The sequence below is a fragment of the Taudactylus pleione genome, unplaced genomic scaffold, assembly GCF_031769625.1.
Source record: "Taudactylus pleione unplaced genomic scaffold, aTauple2 ptg000032l, whole genome shotgun sequence".
In the NCBI taxonomy this organism is placed as follows: domain Eukaryota; kingdom Metazoa; phylum Chordata; class Amphibia; order Anura; family Myobatrachidae; genus Taudactylus; species Taudactylus pleione.
Genome location: NW_028284434.1, coordinates 154,319 through 175,678, shown reverse-complemented (window position 1 = coordinate 175,678; position 21,360 = coordinate 154,319). Strand labels below are relative to the sequence as shown.

The following is a 21,360-nucleotide window of genomic DNA, read 5'->3' as shown; positions in this document are numbered from 1 at the left end:
TAACACTAGCCTACCCCAGTCAGAACTCTACAAACACCTCCTGCACCACATGTGTCTGCTGATGACGCTTAGTGGCTGCCCCCTGATGGTGACTGCTGGCTCCGCTATGCGCGTGTGCGAGCTGCCGTCTGCACATGCGTATAGTCTACCCATCGATGGTTAATTTCTGAGGGTGAAAATCATCAGCTCATCACTACTAAGAGGAAATGCTGCTTAACACCTCCCATTAGGCATATCATCCAGATACTGTATGCTAGTACAACTATACAAACTTAACGCATGAATCTAAACTACCCCATTGCAATCATCAAACATTAGAACTAGGCTATACATACTGCAACTAATAACAATCCCAAACCATGTAATTTATTATCCACAGGCCTTTCAAGCCTTGCCTCTTTTAAATGTCTGAAAGTTATTTACTTTGTATTGCAAGACAACACCTTCTAAACTAGGCTACATAGATTTTACTTAGTTAAGCATTATTAAACATGAATTGACTATTAAAATAGATATTTTGGATGAGTTGATGAAGTGTACAAGGAGAACATAAACACAACTAATAGTGAGGGTATTTGAAAATATACTTTATCTTCAATATTGTCAGAGTAAAATGTTTGTTTATTTACAAATGTCATCAAAGATATCATTTTGTTTTCATATAAAAGTTTCAGTTTAATCATAGCCACAAAAAGGTAGCTGTCTCCGGAAATGTTATTGCATGGTCTTGTCTTTGTATTTCAAAATTGGCTGACCTTCTAAAGTGCACTTTATAGATTCTTTTTTTTTTGGCTTCCAAACTTTATTGACTAAACATGAACATTTACAATCAAAAATTAGTTTATAATTTTGTTTAGATAACCTTTCATGAATGAGTAGAACAGGATCTGCCATAGATTATATGGCAATACGTCCCTGTAACATATTGTAAACTATAGCGTAATGTCCGTCAAAACTTTTCTAGTGGTTTTCTAGCATTGTATTGTCTCACTGTTAATTTTAACTGACCCCACATAGAGTTTGAGAACCTTTGGGTCTGATTCAGAGTTGCAAAATGCAGATGTTCGCGGAGATCAGAGATTTTCTGCAAATGCATGTGCGAAAATTCCTAATTTCTCTTAGTGTGTGCGCACTAATGTGCTGTTGTGATTTAGACACATGGTATCAGAGATATATTGGAAAATTCTGTGTGTTCCTGGAAGGTGATTTAGAGATGGCTAAATGGATACACAGAGATGGTCAGTTTTATGGACATGTCGTGGATGTGTCTCTGAAGTACCTGCATATGCAGATATTCAATCATTCATACTGGAAGCCATATTCAGATGGTCAATCTACACCAGCCATAGTGCTGTAACCAGTTGCAAAGGTGTACCCCATGGTGGCATCTATAGACACACCAGGTGGTTTTACAGCATCTACAGATGGACGTCTCAGTCTTTACACATTCATATGCACAGATGTACACCAGGGAAAGGCTTTGTTGCAGCATTTGAGTTAAGTCACAGACGGACAAGCGCAAAAAGACAGACAAGTTCAGTTCTGTGTCCACCTCTGCATCAGGACCTTTGTGCATGTATGTGTAAGTAAAGATTATGTTGCAAAAAAATACTTATGTCTGTACAGTATGTTGAATTGCATGTACGAAAGTTGTCCAAAAAGTAATGCCTAAATGCTCATAACTCTGAAATAATATACAATATTTATTTGAAACTTTGTCAGTTTGTAGTTTAATATGTCTGCTAGCTATATATGTATTTTTGTTTAGGTAGACCAAGAAATACCATGGAATCCAAGATGAAAAAAAGACCCATCATTGAATTTCTGCAAAAAGAAGGCAGCAATGCTACAGAAATCCACAGAAGACTCAAAAAAGTGTATGGTAAGCGTACAATTGACTATAGCAATGTTAGAAGGTGGATGAAGCGTTTTCAATCAGGAGAATCGTCCGTGTGCAACAAACCTCATGGTGGCAGACCATCAACTGCAGTGATAACAGAGAACTGACACAAAGTCGATGCCATGATTCAGAAAGACCATCATGTGATCATCAGAGATGTCAGTGATGAACTTGAATGTAGCCATGGCACTGTAAAAACACTAATCACTTATTTGGGATATTGTACAGTGTGTGCTAAATGGGTTCCAAAGCAATTAACCAGCGATTATAAGGCCCAGAGGGTGTAAGCGCACAATGACCTTTTGAGCAACTTTGAAGCCAACCCTGAGACGTTTTTGGAAAATGTCATTACATGAGATGAGACCTGGGTATTCCTTTATGACCCAGAAACAAAGGCCCAAATCAAAGCAATGGAAACACCCAAGTTCACCTAGGCCAAAAAAGTTTAAATCACAGCTGTAAACAAAGTCATGGCCACATTCTTCTGGGATTGCCAAGGTGTTATTCTCATCGATTACTTGGAACCAAACCAATCAATCAACATGTAATCAATACATTATTACACTTAATAAGCTGAAAGAAGCCATCCGCAAAAAAAAGGTCAACAATTCCACTGTCAAATGTCATCTTACACCACGACAATGCCAGACCTCATGCTTCGATGGCAACATCTGTGGCCATTGCCAAAATGGGGTGGGCAATAATGTCACATCCACTGTACAGTCCTGATTTGGCCCCTTCTGATTTTCATCTGTTTGGCCCTCTCAAATACTGTCTCCAGGGTCAACATTTTGAAGAGAGGTTGTTAAAAAAGCCATATGTTCCTGGGTCAAACACCAACCACTGGAATTTTTCCAAAGTGGATTCACAGCTTGGGTTGAGAGGTAGAGAAAATGTTTGAGGGCAGATGGTGAATTTTTTAAGTAGAGTCAATCTGTTACTAAGACTTCAAAGTAGTTTACTACAAATTTTCAAATCTGTATCTAAAATAAAATTTGAGTTGTGAGCATTTAGGCATTACTTTTTGAACAACCCTCGTTTGTCTAGATACATCCAATGTCAAAAGTTATGCTGTATGTCGGCAGGGCCATCACTACGGGTGTGCAACCCAATGCACCCAAGGCTCAGAGCCCTGGGCATGGCACTATTGCTGCTGCAACATGTGGCTTGCCTGGTGCTTGGAAAGACACACTGTACCCAGCAGCACTTCTGCAGAGCCATCTAGAGTGTAAAAATGCTCTACTTCCTAGAGCCTGTGGCCCCAGCTCCTAGGCATGATATTATGACATCATGAGTTAAGGGAGCAGTGTCGGAACAGGGAAGATTAGAGCCATGTTCTGGCCTTGTACGGCAGGTGTACAAGTGTGTACACTTGAATCTACACAGGGATGGTGTTTGAGAGTATAAAATCACAGTCAGTCAAATTTCCCATATAAAATGTAATTAAATACAAATAACCACACATCTGCTTACCTCACTAAACCTTATTTCATATTATTCTGTAATGTAGCGGTCCAAATGGAAATAAGTATTCCAATTAGACATCCACAAATAAAAAAAAATATTTAGTTACAACAATGCTAATGAATTACAGCCATGGCCAAATGTGTTGAGAATGACACAAGTATTGGTTTTCATAAAGTCTGCTACTTCAGTGTTTTTAGACCTTTTTGTCAGATGTTACTATGGTATACTGAAGTAAAATTACAAGCATTTCATAAGTGTCAAAGGCTTTTATTCACAATTACACTAATTTTATGCAGAGTGTCAATATTTGCAGTGTTGACACTTCTTTTTCAAGACCTCTGCAATTCGCCCTGGCATGCCCAACTTCTGGATCACATACTGACTGATGGCCGCCCATTCTTGCCTAATCCATGCTTGGAGATTGTCAGAATTTGTGGGATTTTATTTGTCCACCTGCCTCTTGAGGATTGACAACAAGTTCTCAATGGGCTTAAGGTCTGGGGAGGTTCCTGGCCATGGGCCCAAAATGTTGATTTTTTTTGTTCCCCGAGCCACTTAGTTATCACTTTTGCCTTATGGCAAGGTGCTCCATCGTGCTGGAAAAGGCATTGTTCATCCTCAAACTGTTCTTGAATGGTTGGGAGACGTTGCTCTTGGAGGTTGTTTTGGTACCATTCTTTATTCATGGCTGTGTTCTTAGGCAAAATTGTGAGTGATCCCACTTCCTTTGCTGAGAAGAAACCCCATACATGAATGGTCTCAGGAACCTTTACTGTTGGCATGACACATAACTGATAGTAATGCTCACCTTTCCTTCTCTGGACAAGCATTTTTACAGATGCCCCAAACAATCTGAAAGGGGATTCATCAAAGAAAATAACTTTACCCCAGTCCTCAGCAGTCCATTCCCTGTACCTTTGGCAGAATATCAGTCTGTCCCTGATATTATTCCTGGAGAGAAGTGGCTTCTTTGCTGCCCTTCTTGACACCAGGCTATCCTCCAAAATTCTTCACCTCACTGTGCATGAAGATGTACTCACACCTGCCTGCTGCCATTTCTGAGCAAGCTCTGCACTGGTGGTGCCTTGATCCCGCAGCTGGATTAACTTTAGGAGATGGTTTTGGCGCTTGCTGGACATTCTTGGGCACCCTGAAGCCTTCTTCACAACTATTAAACTTCTCTCCTTGAAGTTCTTGATGATCTGATAAATGGTTGATTTAGGTGCAATCTAACTAGCAGCAATATCCTTGCTTGCGAAGCCCTTTTTGTGCAAAGCAATGAGGACTGCACATGTTTTCTTGTTTTCCTCTGTTAACCATGTTTTCTTGCATGGTTAACAGAGGAATAACAATGATTTCAAGCTCCACCATCCTTTTAAAGCTTCCAGTCTTCATGACATTCTGGAGTATATTCAAATTGCCATCATAAAAACTGGAGCAGCAGACTTTTAGAAAACCAATACTTGTGTCATTCTCAAAACTTGTGTGATCAGTTGGAGGACAAGCAACCCATTAGAAATCGCTAATAATTTTAAGTTTACCCCAGCCCTCCAGTTCCTGCAAGGGCTACGTACTGCTCCTAAGAGCTACAGTATATCTGAATATGAATTGTCATCTCATTATCTCAAGGGGGCATCCTAAGCTTATGTTAATACACTCTTAGGGGGTGATTCAGCTTAGGATGGAATTGCAAAGCAAGCATCCTTGCTAATATGCAAATGCAGCTGCAGGTGTAAGACAGGGCTGCGACCGAGGTCACAGGCTGGGATCACCATCTGGATTATCGGTCATGATGGTGGATGGCGCTGGGCCGCCAGCCAGCTGAGTAAGCCTCAGCCTACTCATGCTGGCCGGCTTGCGAGGCCAGGAAAGTGAATCCGTAGATGCAGCCCCTGGCCTAGCCACTTCCAGACAATGGGGCAGACATGCCCCCATTTCCGGGAACTCCAGCTATCCCTGCCCCACACTGCCCTTTAAATGCCTCTGACTGTTAATCAGGCAGAGGCACTGGTTCAAAGGACATCTCCATTGTGTGTAGTTGACCGGTGCTCTTCTTAATGAGTTCCCTGCTTTATGTCAACTCCAAGGGTTATACTTACTAAAGTGTGGGTTTAAAGAAGTGAAGTTGTTGCCCACAGCAACCAATCAGATTCTACTTAAAATGTGACTAGCACCATCTAGAAGATAATAGCTAGAACCTGCTAAGGGCAACTGTGAGGACATGGGATGTGTGTTACAAATTTACTGGCAGCATCTCAGTCATTGCAGAGATCAATTTACTTTTTAGTCCTTTTGTGTCCCCCCTTCCCGTCTCCTAGTGTATGTGTGATCATTCTCAGGACAAACATTTCCATTAGCATGTCTATTATGTACTGTAATATAATAATGTAAGTAATTGTAATGTTTAATACTGGATAAGCCTTGATGTTAGCCTGGTCCATATGTCTGTGTTATTTGTAACCACTAGAGCAAGGTGACACCTCCCAGAACAAAAGACCCTCTAAGTTAATTCTCACCTCCCCAGGGGACGCTCAGGATTTACTCCTCCTTCCATTTGCCTGTTTTGTGTCTCACGTGAATCTGGTAGCCCGAACGGAACCATCCTAGCAGGTGTTCGTCAGGGAAGTAATATCAGGAGGAGGTAGGAGAAAGTGACAGCATAAGGGACCCGCACCAATCAGGAGACGGTGCAACCCCCCCTGGGTGGTCACAATATCGTGGGAAATTGGAAGATTTTAAAACATGTCACCGAAGGCAACTCCAGATGTTAGTCGCTGACTTTGCATAAGAGGCCTCGCTCTGCTAAGGTGCTAGTGGAACGCATCACCAGTTCTGTAGATTTATACTTTGGAAATTCTGCAAGGACCTATACGCTATTCATTGCTGTGTGTTCTGTGATTAGCTTCTACGTGTGGGGTCCTGGAAATGATTGAGTGGACTTATGCACTATTCACTGCTGTGTGATCAGTGATAGTTTCTACTGTGAGGACTGAGGGTCTCTAGCTATTTCGTGGAATTGTTCTGGGACATTGTACTCTACTGGGACTGCCTCTGTCTGGACTGCTACCTGTTTATTGCCTGTTCTCTGTATTTACCCCTTGCCATTACATATTATCTGTTGCTGTGTGCTGTGGAAAAATAAACCATCACGTTGGTTTCATCTGCTCGGTGTCTGGGTGATTGAGAGAACCCCGTATCCTCACAGCAACAATTCCACTTTTAAAAGTGAAGCCCAAAGCAACCAATCAGATTATAGATATCATTTATATAGTACATTCTATTAAATGATAGCTAGAATCTGGTTGGTTGCGATGGGGCTACACCTCCACTTTTCCTCTTTAGGAGTTCTGAAAATGCTCCCCCCTAATTCTACTCAGAGGTCAGGAATTCCTTAAATAGGGGCTCCCCTGCATGTCTGCCCAGAAAAAAAACTTATTGCATTTGATTTAAACAGTATTACACTATAAAAAAAATATTCAAAAGGTTTCTCAGTTAGACATACCAGAGACTTCATATTGGTCCTTGCAGTAACATCCATATTCTCCATCTTTCAGCTTCCACTCTTCATCCGCTTCACATTTATTACTTACTGTGTCTGGATCTAACAGATTTAGGGTTGTGAGAAAAGAAAACAGTATACAGAGAGTGTAAAATTAAAACAAATGAGCAGACAAAGAAAATCAATGCTTATAGAGTCATACAGTGTTTAATATTAAGATTATATTTTTTTATAATTGCTTCATCAGCATTAAAAGCTATATACGTGTCATCATAAGATCAAAAGATAATTTATAAAAACTTGTGTGCAGGTTATTGTTGAGAACAGGCGGTCTAACTAATAGCACAGGAGATGAAAGATAACATTGCTCTTTGGGAACAAGGAGTGATAAGAATGAATGCAAGTATTTTTGTTTCAAAGTTGACTAAAGACAGTATCAAATTGAATATCACAGTATTTTATTCCTGTGTGATATATGGGTTGTGTTTTCTTTTCACGCACTTCTGCAGATTGCTTTGTGTTATAGTAATTTGTTGTAGCACTGCTGCAGTGTCTGTGTTCTCCTGAGAACAGTGTGCTGCAAGGTCTCAGATGCTCTGCACACATTCCCTTTGTCTATATATTTAACAATTGCTAAGCTTATATACTCTGGCAAGGTTGTTTGTGCCTCTCCCTATGTATCATGTCAGGCATCTGTGATATGTTATATTTCAGCATGGACATGCAACTGTCCGCTCTAATCAATGTGAATTAGGATGATGATTGCTGAGACTTTAATTAGAGGGATTGTTATAGACTGAAGGCCCCAATAAATAAGCTATCAATTGTGTTAATTCTGCATTTTGCATATGATTGTGTAAAAACATCTGTAATTATGAACTTTATAGATTGCAGATTCCGACCAAAAAGTGATCAGAATTGGTGAATCAGGTTGCCCAACATGATGGATTTAACAGACCAATCAGGGTTGTAGATTGCTAGTGTATGATAACGATCAGCCGATTTGCTGACTGTTACAGTAAAATGCTGAGCCTTTCATGACTGGCAGATCTGTCTTTCCTGGAAATGATCTGCAAAAATATTTGTAATGTATTGTCACAGATTGGTAGTTAGAGGAAAAAATGAAAGAACTGGTACATCTTTTTTTGTGATTGCTGATGTTTTGGTCCCTTTAGACCCGCTTGGTAATTTAAAAAGCTGCTGAGCTAAGAAAAAGAAAAAATAATGTAGTGCAACTAACCAGCTATGTTTGGGTGTAATTATGAAAGCTTGTCATCCTGCATGTGTTTGTGTATTTGGACATCACTGAACAGAGCTTATCAAATATCTCCATTTAATTGATAGGAACAGATATTTATTTACTATTGCAAAACACACTACTTACCTGTGCAATAGGATAAAGTACAAGTTGGTGTTCCACTCAATTTATATATATGGTATCCACCAGGACAAGCTTTAAGCTGGACAGTTGATGTAAAGTAACAACAGTTTTCACCCCAGTTGGCACAAGCAGTGCGTTTAACTATACCATCACTAAGGATCGGATGGGATCCACTCAGCCACATTGGGGCAGACGTATCACACCTTTTTTGTGGCACACAGGTTTCTGGCATGCGAACTCCACCACTGCCTATAAAGCGATACCATCCAAACTTGTCACTGTCACAATTCCCTCGATATCCATAAATATTGGACGTACTTCTCCAGGGTTCATTGATAACTTTATGGTCTGAACATGGATCAGAACACTGGTAAGACCCATGTGTTTTTAAGCATTCCATCCCTAGTCCACATGCACCTTGTGTACATTCATCAACTTCACAATCATACCCATCACCAAAATAGCCATAGGGACAGACACAGGAATAGGAGCCATCATTGTTAATACAAGTTGCTGATGAATAGCAGTTGTTTAGGTCAGCACTTGAGCACTCATCAATATCAATACAGGCATTCCCTGAAGAGCTGATATAACCACTTGGACAGACACAAGTATAAGACCCAAAAGTATTCTCGCAAATGCCAAGAGAGCAGTTATTGGTCCATAAATAGGCACATTCATCAATATCAGAACAGGTGAAGCCATCTCCTATGAACCCGTCCTTGCAGGAGCATTTACTGAAGCCTAAAGAATCTTCACATTTAGCATTTGGGTGACAATCTGAACATTGAGCTGTAGCTGGGGAAGAAAATGAAATGCTCAAAATGAATTGGAAAATAAGTAAATAATCCAACAATATACAGTATTTATGTAGTACATCGAATAGTTATAAAGTAACATCTGAATGAATTAATCTAACTGAACACTCTTTCTTAAACAAACAACAGTACAATGCACTGCTCTAAGAATAATATAGTAATAATGCATAACAATGACGATAACACAGTAAATATACATAGCACTGCGGATGACAGTAGCAATTCACTACTCTGAAAATAAAAGTAACAATGCATAGCAATGAAGATAACACAGTAACAATGCATAGCACTGAGGATAAGTAACAATGCATAGCACTGAGGATAACAAAGTAACAATGCATAGCACTGCAGATAACACAGTAACAATGCACTGCTCTGAGGATAACAGGGTAACAATGTACTGGTCTGAGAATAACATAGTAACAATGTACTGTTCTGAGGATAACACAGTAACAATGCACTGCTCTGGGGACAACACAGTAGCAATGCACTGCTCTGGGGATGACACAGTAACAATGCACTGCTCTGAGCAGAAGCGGATTGGCCATTATTTTTTGCGGGAAGAATCCCGGTGGGCCGATTGGTTTTGGGGCCGCTTTTCAATTGTGGCCCACCCCCCGACTTGCGCCAACCGGTCCCTGTACAATCTGTTTTTTACACAGGCTGCCCCGCTGCCAGTGTGCCTTGCCGCGGCTGAGCCTCTCTCGCGAGAAGAGAGGCCAGCCTATTAAAGCTCCACTCACCCAGTTTACCATCAGCGTCATTGAGGGACAAGGGGTGAGGAAGTGGTGCGGGTCCGTGGGTGACTGACAGCAGTGGCAGAACTACAGGAGACAACTGCTGAAGGTATGTGCTCAGTGCTTACTGCTGACCACAAATTTGTCAGCCCTGCACGTACCGTATAGGCAGCCTGTCCAGTGTTAGTTGTGGGGGGTGGGAGCTCAGGGAGGATTATCTGCTGAGACACATTGAAGAGAAAGATCAGTGCTTTCAGACAGGAGGCTTGGTGTGGGCGGAGCCGCACTCAATGCTGCGGCCATGCTAACATCACGCCCCCTGTATGGAAGCACTGATCTCTTCAATGTGTTGCAGCCAGGTCACCAGATGATTTACCGCAGGACCTGTGCCCGGCGGTCGGAATCCCAGCAGGAGGCCGTCAGAGAAGGAAATCCCGATCGTCAAAAGTAAGTATATACTAACCTAATTCTAACCCCCTAACCCTCCTTTAGCGTGCTTAACCCTAACCTTCCCCCCCAGTGCCTAATCCCCCCTCTTAGTGCCTAAACCTAACCCCCCCTTCCCCGCCGCCTAATCCTAAATCCCCCGGGGGGGTGCCTAACCCTAAATCCCCCCTGGGGGTGCCTAACCCTAACCCTCCCTCCCCCTAGCCTAACCCTAACCTCCTTGGGGGGTGCCTAACCCTAAGTCCTCCCCAGGATCCCTAAACCTAACCTCTCACAGCTGTCTGCAGCGGCGCCCAGCATCCGTTCAATCGGGATAACGGGCGCCGGTCTCCTGGCGTCGGTAAAATGACAGGCGTCTATATTTAGACGCCGGTCATTTAACCCTCGCCGGGATTTGACAGTCGGGAAGCCAGCTTCCCGACTGTATACCAAAGAGAGCTGTCATTATTGCCATGTGTGAATCATGTGTCTACATTTTATCAGTCAAATCAAAGCACTATTGCTCGAGGGCCCATTTATCATTTTATATTTGTGGATATATATCCATGAAAACACCTGTTTTCAGGGGCTAACTGCAATTATTTAGTTTCCCCATTCCCTCTGGCAGCCGCATCCCCCATGCTGCCAAATTTACCAACATTCGGATATTGGCCCCCGCAGCTAACGCCACCAGAAGATGGCGTCAGCCACTGTAGCATATGGGCTACACCGCGCATAATTAGCTGGCAGAGGGTTCCCCCAGAACACTCCCCCAGCAATGGTGGCAGTGCATGTGTAGTCAGCAGGACTGCGTATGCACAGCAGCCCCTGTAGCTCTCTGGGCACATTGCAGTGATGGGTTCCTTTCAGAGCCCCTGTCCCTACATGTTCTGGATGGTACATGCCGGTGCTATGATAGCATTTTGCAATGTTATCATGGACGGTAATGTCATGCCCAGATTGCATTGCAATTGCAATCATTAATAAATGGGGACCTTGGTCTGCAAATAGGTATCATGATGACCCTTAATGTGCATGACACTTGGGGTGGGATGCATTAAGCATCCCACCACTCATCGTAATCATAGCAGCATTTAGTAATGCCATACACTTGAACAATTACGGTTATAATCGCTAAGGACAGCTCTCCTGAAAAGAGCTGTCCTTTGCGATAGAGGGACTTCAGGGGTAATGACTTAGAAGTACCTCTCCGTATGCATCATATGACCAGCATGCCAGGGGAGACACTGGGAAAGATCCATATTTATTTATTTTGATATTTATTAATTATCAGATCTAAGTCCTGATAATTATTATTTCTTATCGCCGCTATTTGCGCGTGCGTGTGTGTTTATGTTTATATATATATGTATCCAAAATGGCGGCACTCAGGTATGAAGAAATACATTCATAAACAGGTATGCTCCAACGTTTCGGAGTAACTTAATACTCCATTATCAAGATACCTTGATAATGGACTATTAAATTACTCTGAATCGTTGCAGCATACCTGTTTATGAATGTATTTCTTCATACCTGAGTGTCGCCGTTTTGGATACATATGTTTGGGACCACCACGGAGGTCTCTTACGGAGGGCAACAGGGAATTGGATTTATAGTTTTTTGGAGTGCCACTCTTTTGGACATGTGTATATATATATATATATATATATATATATATAGTCCAGCATCGGACCGGCACTCCACATGATATGATTAGCTTTGCCGGGTGTCCCCACAAATCAAATGGACACACTGCATATGGTGCGGCACTCTCAGACGGAGACGGTTCAATAAGTGGTGAACACACGTAATAACTTTTCAGTTGTTTATCCAACTGTCTTCAGAAGACAGTTGGATAAACAATTGAAAGATCACACTTATTGATCTTTCTCCATCCGAGAGTGCCGCAGCGTATTAAATTACTCCGAATCGTGATGAGGGGAGAGGGTTGACACTGGGGGCACAGAGGAGATAGTGCTGGGGCAAAAAGTAGATGGCAGTGGGGGCAAAGAGGAGCTGGAGCTGGACAGTGAGATATATTGGAGAGACCCAGGTGGATGGTATTGGAGAGTGACAAAGGGTTGGTGCTGGTGAAATACAGGGGGGTGGTACTGGCGAGAACCTCTGTTGCATGTTGATGACATTGGCTTTATTCCTGTGCTAACAGGCGGCTTCCTGACCATGTGATCTGCTGCATGAATAGTGAAAACCGACAACTGCCAAGACACGGCCTGTCCAGGGAGGATCAATTTCTTCAGTGGTTCTTTGTTGCAGAGAAATCATATAGGTAAGAAAACACTTATTTACATGCTGTGTTTATTCACTGGAGAGAGGTGCTGGGGGCATATCCATCAGCTCCCGAAGCAGTGGTCACTCCCCCAGCATGATAAAAACAAGGGGAGTAGCTTGCAGGCGTAGCATTTCACACCAGGCCACACCCCTAGCTACAAGGCCACACCCATTTTTTCAGGCACACGCCTTCGGCGACACATTGGGCCACTTTCAAGAATTTTTCCAGGGCCACTTTAAATTCCCAATCCGCCCCTGGTTCTGAGGAAAACACAGTAACATTGTACTGCTCTGAGGATAACACAGTAACAATGCACTGCTCTGAGAATAACACAGTAACAATGCACTGCACTGAGAATAACATAGTAACAATGCACTACTCTGAGAATAACACAGTAACAATGTACTGCTCTGAGGATAACACAGTAACAATGCACTGCTCTGAGGATAACACAGTAACAATGCACTGCTCTGAAAATAACACAGTAACAATGCACTGCTCTGAGAATAACATAGTAACAATGCACTGCTCAGAAGATATCAGGGTAACAAAGCACTGCTCTGAGAATAACATAGGAACAATGCACTGATCTGAAAATAACAGGGTAACAATGCATTTCTCTGAGAATAACACAGTATCAATGTACTGCTCTGAAAATAACACAGTAACAATTCACTGCTCTGAGAGTAACATAGTAACAATGCACTGCTCTGAAAATAACACAGTAACAATGCACTGCTCTGAGAATAACACAGTAACAATGCACTGCTCTGAGAATAACATAATATACTTCTCTGAGAAAAACACAGTAACAATGTACTGCTCTGAGGATAACACAGTAACAATGCACTGCTCTGAGAAAAACACAGTAACAATGTACTGCTCTGAGGATAACACAGTAACAATGCACTGCTCTGAGAATAACACAGTAACAATGCACTGCTCTGAGAATAACATAGTAATAATGCACTGCTCTGTGGATAACACAGTGACAATGCACTGCTCTGAGGATAACACAGTAACAATGCACTGCTCTGAAAATAACACAGTAACAATGCACTGCTCTGAGAATAACAGGGCTACAATGCACTGCTCTGAGAATAATACAGTAACAATGCACTGCTCTGAGAATAACACAGTCACAATGTACTGCTCTGTGGATAACACAGTCGCAATGCACTGCTCTGAAAATAACACAGTAACAATGCACTGCTCTGAGAATAACACAGTAACAATGCACTGCTCTCAGAATAACACAGTAACAATGCACAGGATATGTTCAGCATCCCGACAATGTGGCTCTAATAGAGCCAGAAACTCACCACTGACATCAATCATGATGTCAGTGGGGTAACCCCCAAACGGCATTCCTTTGGGAACACTTCAGTTTGGCCTGCCCCCCCACGACACGCCTACCAAATGTGGCGAGCTGTCTATCAATATCGACAAGCGCCCCTTTTGGATGCGAGCACTGGAGTAAGTGATTTCTCGCTGACTCCGGGGCACATGCATGCCGTGCGTGTGCACTGCCCGGCCATTGACCTGCTTGCGAGCGCATAGCAGCATGGACAATTAAGGATATGGAAGCAGGAGGGAGCATGATAGAAGAAGAGTAACACACAGTGGGAGCTGTTTAGAGAAGCAAGGGTGTGTGAGTAGGAGAGAGAATGGAGGAAAAAGAGCAGTGCATGGGGCAAGTTGCATGGAGATGTAATGTAGGAGGAGAAGGGTGGTAATGGAGGAAGAGGAGAAGTGCTCGGTGGGAACAGCATGGAAAAGTAAGGCTCAGTGGAAAGATAGGGTATGGAGGAAGAAGAGCAGCACAAGGGAATAGAAGATTTGAGAAGTAAGGAAGTTGGAGACAGATAGACAGTGGAGTAAAAGGTGCAGTGCTTGGTGGGAACAGCATAGAAAAAAAAGGGATGGGAAAAGGACCGAGAATAAGAAAGGCGGATCAGTCATGGTGGGAGTAGCATGGAGAAGTAAGGGTGTGCAAGAAAGATGTTTAATGGAGGAAAAGGTGCAGTGTTTGGTGGGAGCAGTATGGAGAAGTAAGGAGGTAGGAACAAGATAGAGAATAGAAAAGGAGGACCAGCCATGGTGGATGCAGAATGGGCAATTAAGGATGTGGGAGCAGGAGAGAGAATGGAGGAAAAGGAATTGTGCTTGTTGAGAGTTGCATGGATACGTAAATGAGTGAGAGAAGGATTTCAATGGAGGAAGAGGTGTAGTTCATTAATAGAGCAGCATGGAGAAATAAGGAGGTTGAAAATGGATAAAGAAAAAAAAGTAGGATCAGGCTTGGTTGGAGAATCATGGACAATTAAGGATGTTGGAGCAGCACGGTGAATGGAGTAAAGATAATTGCATGATAACAGCAGAATGGAGAAGTAAGGGTGTGGGAATAGGGTAGAAACTTGAGGAAAAGGTGCAGTGCTTGGTGGGAGCAGCATGGAGAAGTACAGATGTGTCCTTATACATCTAACGTTAATATGCCATGTGGCACGAGATGCCTGGCGTGAGTGAACCACTAGCGCTGGGCATATTTTAACTCGAAAAATTCATCTTAGTCACTATTTGATGTACTAGGAGACTTATCCTGATTAATTTGATATATGGCACTTTTATAACTGTTTGTGACTGAGTCTGTAAATGAGGCACAGTGGAGCTTGGTGTGGGAAAAAAGCGGCAGCTGCTACATCATAGCACTCTGTATACAGATTCAGAGACTCAGTCACACACAGATGAGATGTACAAGTGTCATATATCAAATTAATCAGCAGTCTCATGGTGCATCCTAGATGCATTCTTTGATGAAAAACACCTGGCTCTAGCACAGTTGCAGGGGAGCTGGTGCCTAAGAGGGGCTGTTTGGCACGACTGCAGAAAGAATGTATGAGGACACATCTGTAAGGGGAAGGAGAATAAAAAATGGAGGAAAAGGAGCAGAGCAAGGTCCAAGTTGCATATAGAAGTAATGTAGTAGGAGAAGGTAAGGGAGTGGGAAGAGGATAGAGCATGGAGGCAGAGGAGCAGTGAATGGTGGTAATTGCATAGAGAAGAGGAGCAGTGTATTGTTGTAGCAGCATGGAGACGTAAGGGGGTGAAAATGGGATAGAGAATAAAAAAGTTAAATCAGCCATGTTGGGTCCCGGATAGGGAATGGAGGAATATGAGCAATACATGATGGAACCTGCATGGAGAAGTAAGGGTGCTGGGCAGGATAAAGAATGAAAGACAAGCATGGTAGGAACAGCATGGAATGTAACAGTGTGAGCTCAGGATAGAGCACATGTTCTCAAACTCGGTCCTCAGGACCCCAAACAGTGCATGTTTTCCATGTCTCCTCATAGAATTAAAAGTGATATAATTATCTACACCTGTAGACTTTTCAAATGTGTCAGTGAGTAATGAATACATCTGTGCACCTGCTGGGTGACCTGGAAAACGTGAACTATGTGGGGTCCTGAGGACCGAGTTTGCGAACTACTGGGATAGAGGATGGAGAAAAAAAAGAAATGCATTGTGGTAGTTGCATGGAGAAGTAAGGGAGTGGCAGAAGGATGGCGATGGAGGAAAAGTAGCAGTATACTGTTGTAGCAGCATGGAGAAGTAAAGGGATGGGTGAAGAGAGAATAGAAATGAAGGATCCACCACAGTGGAAGCAGCATTAACAGGTTATTTTGTGGGAGCAGGATGGGGAATGGAGGAAGAGGAGCAGAGCATGGTGGGAACAGCTAGATGAAGTAAGGGAGTGGGAGCAGGATAGGGAATGGAGAAAAAGGTTCAGTCTGTGGTAGGAACAGCATGAAGAAATAAGGGTGTGGGAGCTGAAATAAAGAGTAGCAGCATTGCATGCTGGGATCAGGATATACACTATGACTTAGGCAGAAAAGTAATGAAATGTTAGGAAAAATTTTGGGAACCTATATATTTCTTGGTGCAACTCATTCACAGTTGTAGTTAGTGTGTATCATTACACAGTCGTATTGTTGTGCCACAAACACAGGGATATTTCTTTTGTCTCATACACAGGTGTATCTCATACACAGGCATATCTGATGTGTCTCATACACAGGCATATCTGGTGTGTCTCATACACAGGTGTATCTGGTGTGTCTCATACACAGGCGTATCTGGTGTGTTTCATACACAGGTGTATCTGGTGTGTCTCATACACAGGTGTATCTGGTGTGTCTCATACACAGGTGTGTCTGATGTATATCATACACAGGAGTATCTGGTATGTCTCATACACAGGTGTATCTGGTGTCTAGGCATATCTGGTGTATCTCATACACAGGCGTATCTGGTATCCAGGCATATCTGGTGTATCTCATACACAGGCGTATCTGGTATCCAGGCATATCTGGTGTATCTCATACACAGGCGTATCTGGTGTATCTCATACACAGGCATATCTGGTGTGTCTCATACACAGGTGTATTTGGTGTGTCTCATACATAGGTGTATCTGGTGTGTCTCATACAGAGGTGTGTCTGGTGTATCTCATACACAGGCGTATCTGGTATCCAGGCGTATCTGGTGTATCTTATACACAGGCGTATCTGGTTTATCTTATACACAGGCGTATCTGGTGTCCAGGCGTATCTGGTGTGTCTCATACACAGGCGTATCTGGTGTGTCTCATACACAGGCGTATCTGGTGTGTCTCATACACAGGTGTATCTGTTGTGTCTCATACACTGGTGTGTCTGATGTATATCATACACAGGAGTATCTGGTATGTCTCATACACAGGTGTATCTGGTGTCTAGGCATATCTGGTGTATCTCATACACAGGTGTAACTGGTATCCAGGCGTATCTGGTGTATCTCATACACAGGCGTATCTGGTATATCTCATACACAGGCGTATCTTGTGTATCTCATACACAGGCGTATCTGATGTGTCTCATACACAGGCGTATCTGGTGTGTCTCATACACAGGCGTATCTGGTGTGTCTCCTACACAGGCGTATCTGGTGTGTCTCCTACACAGGCGTATCTGGTATATCTCATACACAGGCGTATGTGGTGTATCTCATACACAGGCGTATCTGGTGTCCAGGCGTATCTGGTGTGTCTCATACACAGGTGTATCTGGTGTATATGATACACAGGAGTATCTGGGATGTCTCATACACAGCTGTATCTGGTGTGTCTCATACACAGGAGTATCTGGTATGTCTCATACACAGGCGTATCTGGTGTGTTTCATACACAGGTGTATCTGGTGTGTCTCATACACAGGCGTATCTGGTGTGTTTCATACACAGGTGTATCTGGTGTGTCTCATACACAGGTGTATCTGGTGTGTCTCATACACAGGTGTGTCTGATGTATATCATACACAGGAGTATCTGGTATGTCTCATACACAGGTGTATCTGGTGTCTAGGCATATCTGGTGTATCTCATACACAGGTGTATCTGGTATCCAGGCATATCTGGTGTATCTCATACACAGGCGTATCTGGTATCCAGGCATATCTGGTGTATCTCATACACAGGCGTATCTGGTGTATCTCATACACAGGCGTATCTGGTGTGTCTCATACACAGGTGTATTTGGTGTGTCTCATACATAGGTGTATCTGGTGTGTCTCATACAGAGGTGTGTCTGGTGTATCTCATACACAGGCGTATCTGGTATCCAGGCGTATCTGGTGTATCTTATACACAGGCGTATCTGGTTTATCTTATACACAGGCGTATCTGGTGTCCAGGCATATCTTGTGTGTCTCATACACAGGTGTATCTGGTGTGTCTCATACAGAGGTGTGTCTGGTGCATATGATACACAGGAGTATCTGGTATATCTTATACACAGGCATATCTGGTGTGTCTCATAAACAGGTGTATCTGGTGTGTCTCATACACAGGTGTATCTGGTGTATATGATACACAGGAGTATCTGGGATGTCTCATACACAGCTGTATCTGGTGTGTCTCATACACAGGAGTATCTGGTATGTCTCATACACAGGCGTATCTGGTGTGTCTCATACACAGGCGTATCTGGTGTGTCTCATACACAGGCGTATCTGGTGTGTCTCATACACAGGTGTATCTGTTGTGTCTCATACACTGGTGTGTCTGATGTATATCATACACAGGAGTATCTGGTATGTCTCATACACAGGTGTATCTGGTGTCTAGGCATATCTGGTGTATCTCATACACAGGTGTAACTGGTATCCAGGCGTATCTGGTGTATCTCATACACAGGCGTATCTGGTATATCTCATACACATGCGTATCTTGTGTATCTCATACACAGGCGTATCTGATGTGTCTCATACACAGGCGTATCTGGTGTGTCTCATACACAGGCGTATCTGGTGTGTCTCCTACACAGGCGTATCTGGTGTGTCTCCTACACAGGCGTATCTGGTATATCTCATACACAGGCGTATGTGGTGTATCTCATACAGAGGCGTATCTGGTGTCCAGGCGTATCTGGTGTGTCTCATACACCGGTGCATCTGGTGTGTCTCATACACAGGTGAATCTGGTGTGTCTCATAAACAGGGGTATCTGGTTTATCTCATAAACAGGTGTATTTGGTGTGTCTCATACAGAGGTGTGTCTGGTATGTCTCATAGATAGGTGTATCTGGTGTGTCTCATACAGAGGTGTGTCTGGTGTATCTCATACATTGGTGTATTTGGTATCCAGGCGTATCTGGTGTATCTTATACACAGGCGTATCTGGTTTATCTTATACACAGGCGTATCTGGTGTCCAGGCGTATCTGGTGTGTCTCATACACAGGTGTATCTGGTGCATATGATACACAGGAGTATCTGGTATCCAGGCGTATCTGGTGTATCTTATACACAGGCGTATCTGGTTTATCTTATACACAGGCATATCTGGTGTCCAGGCGTATCTGGTGTGTCTCATACACAGGTGTATCTGGTGTGTCTCATACAGAGGTGTGTCTGGTGCATATGATACACAGGAGTATCTGGTATCCAGGCGTATCTGGTGTTTCTTATACACAGGCATATCTGGTGTCCAGGCATATCTGGTGTGTCTCATACACAGGTGTAGCTGGTGTGTCTCATACACAGGTGTATCTCATACACAGGTGTATCTGGTGTATATGATACACAGGAGTATCTGGTATGTCTCATACACAGGCGTATCTGGTGTGTCTCATACACAGGAGTATCTGGTATGTCTCATACACAGGCATATCTGGCGTGTCTCATACACAGGCGTATCTGGCGTGTCTCATACACAGGCGTATCTGGTGTGTCTCATACACAGGCGTATCTGGTGTGTCTCATACACAGGCGTATCTGGTATGTCTCATACACAGGTGTGTCTCATACACAGGTGTATCTGGTGTGTCTCATACACAGGTGTATCTGGTGTGTCTCATACACAGGTCTATCTGGTGTGTCTCATACACAGGTCTATCTGGTGTGTCTCATACACAGGTCTATCTGGTGTGTCTCATACACAGGTCTATCTGGTGTGTCTCATACACAGGTCTATCTTCAGTGTCTCATACTCAGGCGTATATGGTGTGTGTCATACACAGGCTTATCTAGTGTATCTCCTACACAGGCATATCTGGTTTGTCTCATACACAGGCGTATCTGGTGCATCTCATACACAGGCGTATATGGTGTGTCTCATACACAGGTGTGTCTCATACACAGGCATATCTTGTGTGTCTCATACACTGGCATATAATGTACATGCTTTTATAAACATAACTGGCCAATTCTTTCTGGTGACTGCCAATACTTCATTGTTCATTGGCCCCCTACCATTGTATTATTAATGGTGGCCCCTTCATGCCTCAGTCGGACACTGATGAGATTAAGTCAAGTGGTGTACTGTACTTTAAGTTGGATCACTTTTAGAACACATTACTACCCAAAAGTGTTGTTACTAGATTATTGCATGCACATGCCAATAGCAATCATTCACTAATCATAGTTACCAATGTGTACAATAATATAATTTTATTAATTTCAACTGGATTTTAATATCACCGGGGAGATGTTTTGGGTCAATTCACACAGCGATTTCAGGCCAGCTGCACAAATTCACTGCTGCAGAGTCAATCTAAACTGCATAATGTATTCTATAATAAAATACATCATGGTGTATTCATATCCCAGCCAATTAAACATTTTGATAATGAGTTTTTTTGATACTGACTGTTAAGCAATATAGTTAGTGTACAGTACAAGGATAAAAAATTATTATTATATAAAATTAAAATACAATTTTAATGCAGGCCACTATCTAGAATGCTACTGATTATTATATTACATTGTGGCATATTTTATCAACACAATTCAGCTGTTTTAAGATGATTACCACAAAATGTATTCCCAGAATGTAAGAAGGAGTCACTTTACTGCAGCAACTATAGAAGTAATTTGGTCTGGTCCCTCCATTTTTGATCAAAAAATATCTATGGGGGCTGCAAAATGGTGAAAGCACTAAGGGGGTCATTCAGACCCGCTCGCAAGCGGGTCGATGTTCCCCACTGCGCATGTGCACGATGGAGGGAGCTCCGTCGTGCGCATGCGCGAGACCAGACGAGCGACGGGCTTTCCATCGCTCCGGGTCTCGCACCAAAGGGGCTGTGCTGTCGATGTTGATTGACAGCATGCCCCCTTTGGTGGGCGTGCCGGGGGCATGCCTGCCAGACGGAGGCGTTCCCAAGGGAACACCTACCGTCTGAAGCCGGCCCCACTGACATCACTAGTGATGTCAGTGGGAGTGATTTTGGCTCTGATAGAGCCAAAATCACTCCAGGGCTTGCGGCAGGGAGACATTACCGCAGGGTCTCCGTCGCAAGTCCGATG

General features: G+C 43.1%; 1 protein-coding gene across 2 annotated transcripts in view; it reads right to left on the bottom strand.

Moving 5' to 3' along the window:
* LOC148538899 (uromodulin-like) overlaps window positions 1-21,360 on the bottom strand; it is a 146,096-nt gene that overhangs the window by 34,497 nt on the left and 90,239 nt on the right. For both annotated transcript variants that reach the window (XM_088451927.1, XM_088451928.1), the window contains 2 exons: window positions 8,251-9,045; window positions 6,870-6,968 (listed from right to left, as the gene is read on the bottom strand). In XM_088451927.1, coding sequence (XP_088308053.1) covers window positions 6,870-6,968; window positions 8,251-9,045 — 894 coding nt within the window. The remainder of the gene's footprint in view (window positions 1-6,869; window positions 6,969-8,250; window positions 9,046-21,360) is intronic.